This window comes from Trichechus manatus, unplaced genomic scaffold (assembly GCF_000243295.1).
Source record: "Trichechus manatus latirostris isolate Lorelei unplaced genomic scaffold, TriManLat1.0 scaffold00317, whole genome shotgun sequence".
NCBI lineage: Eukaryota > Metazoa > Chordata > Mammalia > Sirenia > Trichechidae > Trichechus > Trichechus manatus.
This window is the reverse complement of record NW_004444253.1, coordinates 370,158-375,132: the sequence shown is the minus strand read 5'-3', so window position 1 is coordinate 375,132 and position 4,975 is coordinate 370,158. Positions and strand designations below refer to the sequence as shown.

Here is a 4,975-nt window from a genome sequence, read left to right as displayed (position 1 = left end):
GGACGGCTAGTACCTGAGGGGCGAGAATCAGAGGAGAGGACGGCTGGTACCTGAGGGGCGAGAATTAGAGGAGACTGCAATACTTTGCTTCTGTTTAGAAAGTCCACGCTGGTGTGCAGTGGCAGAACAAATTTAATGTTAAAACATCATTTAAGAGGAAAAATAGTACAAATTCCTTACTAAAAACTCAGATGATTTTAAATATACATGGAACTGGAGTAGCCTTTAAGCCAGCGCTTTAAGCCTGTTCAAACCTGTTTAGTCATGGCCAAAGAAGCAAAACTGAAATAGACTTGAATTTTGACAGATTTGAAGCCTTGGAACGGGAAACTCAGAAGAGGCGTAGTGAGCCCCTTCAAGAGCCTCATGAGTGAGATTGGATTATTGGCAGGACTGTGGAGAGCAGCACATATTCAAAGCGGCGCTGTTGGCCACCATCTTGGAGTGGGGCACCGCTGTTTCTGACTCTACTCAGTATCCGGCAGGCCAGAGATTTGGTTACCCTTGTTTTCTAAAAGGAAGATTAAGTTTCTGGCAGGGCTTCAACCTGTAATTTTTCCCATTCTGATTACCCGTTTCGGTGACTGTTCCAGTTCACCCAAATTCTAAAAATTTGGGTCTGTTCTGGTTTTACTTGGTCGGCTGTGACTGAACCGGGAAGAAGTGGTTCGAAGCCTTGCTCTAAATGCAGCCCTCAGGTTCTCCCAGGGTTTCCCATGCATATGCCTTGTTTAGATGGGGTATTTGTAGATGGGGCTATGCTGTTGGCTGCTGCCCTCCCTCAGCCTCCAGGACCCATGCTGCAGGTTTACAGCAAAATGGTGGAACCCTTGTCCTTGTGTTTCTGTTGTGGGAGTGATCTCAGGTTGCCTTGAGAAATGGGCATTAGAGTTGGATTTGTACTCTTATCCTCGATACATATGAACATCTACATTCTTTCTGTACTGGACACTGCCAGTTATTTCTGTCCCAGCTAATCTTGATAAGTTACAAGTTTGAAAACTCATCTCTTTTTTTCGCGTTACATTTTTAACGTGAATGAGTTTGAGCTTCTTTTTTATATTTCTTGCTCATTTGTGTTGCTGTGTTTTGCTGTTCCTGTCCTTTGGCCCTCAGTTTTCCTATTAGTTCATAAGAGCTCTTCGTAGTTTGGTCAAACAGAGGCAGAGGGGGGATTGGCAGGGATGAGTAAGTGGAGACAGCTGTCCAGTCTGGTGGTTACAGACCAAGGTGCCAAGAGCCAAGCCACCGCCCACACCCCCACTGCATGACCCTGGGCAGGGTGTCCACTCTGTTGGCTCTTCCCTCACCTCTCCCAGTGTGCCTGCCGCCCGGCGTTGGTAAGGGCTCCGTGACCTGCATGCACTGGTCAGGGCTGGTCTAGCTCGTGGCCTACCCTGCTGCTGTTGTTATCATCATTGGCAGACCCAAGCTCTAGGACTGTTGACTGGAGGGGAGGGTGGTGGGGGGCTCATGTATGGGGCAGGGGGCTACAGGAAAGGACAGGCTGAAGCCCTGTGGAGGTGAATCTAGAGTGGGACGGAGAGGTGAGTAGCCACAGACACTCATGCTCAGGACAGCAGGCAGAGGGCAGCAGCCTGGTGCGGGGACTCCCAGGGTCCCGGCCTGGGGCGTAGGTCTTGTGCCTCATTGGGTAGGCTTGTGCCTGTAGCCTCAATGCAGCCCATGTGAGGGCCTCTTTTGACCAGGCTGAGACCGCGGACCTCGGCAGTAGGCACAGCCTTTGCCACCAGTGGGGCCTGTGGGAACAGGGACAGTGGCCTCGCCGGTCAGCCTCACACCCTTGGCTGACCGTTCATGGTCGGGCCATTCCCTCAGGGCACAGTGGTGCTGCAGACCTGGGGCCTCCCCTGTGGGGTGGAGAGGATGAGGCAGCTCTGCTGGCTTGGCGTCTTCCCTCCAAGCAGGATGCCTGGAAGCACCCTGTGAGGTGCCTACAAGGGAGGTGTCACCCAGGCTGCACCGTGTCAACCCCTCTGAGCAAGTTCTTCTCCCTTCAGGGTAATTTCATGGAGTGTCAGCCTGAGAGCAGCGTTTCCCATCGCTTCCACAAGGACTGTGCCTCTCGCGTCAACAACATGAGCTATTGCCCCCACTGCGGCGAGGAGGCCGCTAAGGCCCGGGAGGTGACCATCGCCAAGGCCGACACAACTTCCACTGTGACTCTGGTGCCCGGGCTGGAGAAGGCTGCCGCCGCCGAGGGCAGGGCCGACACAACTACCGGCAGGTGCGCCAGGGCAGCGGAGGGCTCCAGAGGGGTGAGTGGAGGGCCGGAGGGCTCCGGAGACGGGCCGCCAGGTCGCCAGGGGCCAGAAGGCTGCCTGGGCGTCTGCAGTGCATCTGGTGGCGCTGTCCCAGTCACGGAGCTGAAAATGTGTCATTCTGAGTCGTTGCTGGTTTCTGCTCTTTCATCTGAAAGCTTCTCACGGACTCTGGCCGCTGATGTCTCAGAACACAGAAGTTCGTTTATTTTAGGGCTTTGGACTGGTTCTTCCTGGTTCAGTCATGGCTGACGAAGTGAAACCAGAATAGACCCGAATTTTTAGAGTTTGGGTGAACCAGAATGATAACTGGAACAGGAAAAATTATGGGTTGAAGTCTTGCTAGAAACTTAACAGCCTCTAAAAAACAAGGGCAGTGTATGCATTGCATAGCAACCAAATCTCTGGCCCTTCGGATTTAGAGTAGAGCCAGAACAGCAATGCCCAGATCAAAGAAGGTGGCTGGCAGTGCCTCTTTGAATGTGTGCCGCTCTTCACAGACCAAAAAACCTGTTGCCATCGAATTAATTCTGACTCATAGTGACCCTATAGGACAGAGTAGATCTCTCCCATAGGGTTTGCAAGAAGTGGCTGGTAGAGTTTTTGGTTAGCAGCCAAACACTTAACCGCTGTGCCACCAGGGCTCCACCACTCTCCACAGTCCTGCCAATAATCCAGTCTCACTCATGAGGCTCCTGAAAGGGCTCACTTCATCTCTTCCGAGTCTTCCATTCCAGGGCTTCAGAATCGTAAAACTTCAAGTCTGTTCACTTTTCGCTTTGTTGACCATGACCGAATGAGGTTGAAGCCCTGGTTCATTCACGGCCGCTGGCTCATGGCCTCTCCGACTCAGCTCAGCTCTGTGGCTCATGGGTCTGGTTTGAGCTGGTGTCATACTGTCCTCATAGCTGTGCGTCACAGCATCTTTTGTCAACAGTTCAGCCCTCCCCTAGTTGTCTGTGTACATCGGGGGCGTTACCCTCCACCACTGCCATCCGCTTCACCGCCTTGTTTGAGATTATGATTGGAGGCCCTAGCTGAAGACCAGGAAGCACAGACTCAGAGAGTTAGACGTGTTCACGTAGGAAACGTGACAGTTGTCTTCCTGAAAGAGTCCAGTGGAAATAGCTGGAATGGTCCTAGCATGAGGAGTTAGTAGACAGATCAGATCAGACAGTGACAACACAAGTCAGTGGCCTTGTTCCCTACCAGCAGCTGGGAAATGAAATTCCCAGCTGCCCAGGAAAAAACCCAACTCAGTAAATAGACTGACATGAAGAAAGTGGAAAACTCCACTGAAGGCCATTTGAGAGAGACTCAGATTGTGGACATCTCCAAACGAAACACTGGGCGCTGTCGGCTCCTTCACATTTATTCTGCGTTTCATGCGTGTTGATTCCCCGTGTTGATGAGATTTTCTTTCTTTTGGATTGGGGTAGCGGGCTGGATAGATTCTATCTGAAGCTCATTTACAAAGCAAATTTGGACAGGAAGCCCCTGCAAGAGTTGCCGAGTTTGTGAACATCACTTTCCCAGGGAATCTAACTCCATGTCTCTGGCCGGGTCATTCAGGGTGAATAGTGAGAAAGTGGGGAGGCCATCACCGCACTCTCATCTGAGCCACATGTGGAGGGAGTGGGGTTCCTGGGGACGGGGTGCTGCCATGTCCGCTCAGCCCAGTGTTTCTGTTCTCTCCCCTCCCTGCAGCGGTGCCGGGACCCACCTCATGGAGGGAGACAAACTACAGAGCTTGACCATGCAGGCGCATGAGGGCTTCGAGCTGACAGGGCCATCGGGTCCTGTGAAGCCAGCACCCGGCCTCCCTCAGGGGCCAGGCAAGGAGACGCTAGAGAGTGCTCTGATCGCGCTGGACTCGGAGAAGTAAGGCCCGCTGTGTTGCCAGGTGCCCAGGTGGTGCGGCGAGCGTGGCCGTGCCCACATGCTCTCTTCCCGGTCTCTCTTCCCTGCCCTCTCCCCCTTGCCGAGCAGAGCCTCCTGTGAATTAGTGCCTCAGATGCCCCCATGTGTGCTGTCAAGTCCTGGGGACACTCACTGTTGACGAGCAAACTCTTCAGGGGGCTGTTCCACAATTTAGCTGTGGGGCCTCTGCCTGTGGGGCCACTGCAGTGGCTCGTACAGCAGGCTGCTTTGTGGATGTGTGTTCGCTCTGTTTGGGGTCATTATTGCAGGTGACTGTCCTACTCATTCTGGTGCAACAGAAGGGGTCCCTTTGAAGTTGGGAAGGGATGTGGTCTCAATGGGGCTCTGCACAGACACTCCCCTGGCTGTGGCTGACACAGGAGGTGCTTCAGGGCTTAGGGCAGGCTGCTTGCCGCTCACCCTTAGGTTAGACCAGATGGTCCTGTGGCCGACTGGCTGCTCCAGAGCCCCCCTTTGGCCTGCAGAGGGCACAGGTGACTTCCTGGGAAGGCACGCGCGGGGCTGAGTGGACGGAGCCGCGTTTGCTTTTTGCCCTGATACAAAGTTGGTGCATGGTGCATCTCCTGCGAGCCTCTCGGCCTGTCCTGGTCTCCCTGACTCTGCACACCGTGGTCATGAGTCAGCCTGGCCCTTGGCCTGACCGGGTCTCCCTGACTCTGCACACCGTGGTCGTGCGTCAGCCTGGCCCTCGGCCTGACCGGGTCTCCCCGACTGTGCACACCGTGGTCGTGCGTCAGCCTGGCCCTCGGCCT

At 54.1% G+C, this 4,975-nt stretch overlaps 1 protein-coding gene across 6 annotated transcripts in view; it reads left to right on the top strand.

The window, feature by feature from the left end:
* Positions 1-4,975, top strand: part of EHMT1 (euchromatic histone lysine methyltransferase 1) — a 231,313-nt gene that overhangs the window by 174,167 nt on the left and 52,171 nt on the right. For all 6 annotated transcript variants that reach the window (XM_023725491.1, XM_023725492.1, XM_023725490.1 and 3 more), the window contains 2 exons: positions 2,022-2,248; positions 3,990-4,163. In XM_023725491.1, the coding sequence (XP_023581259.1) occupies positions 2,022-2,248; positions 3,990-4,163 (401 nt within the window). The remainder of the gene's footprint in view (positions 1-2,021; positions 2,249-3,989; positions 4,164-4,975) is intronic.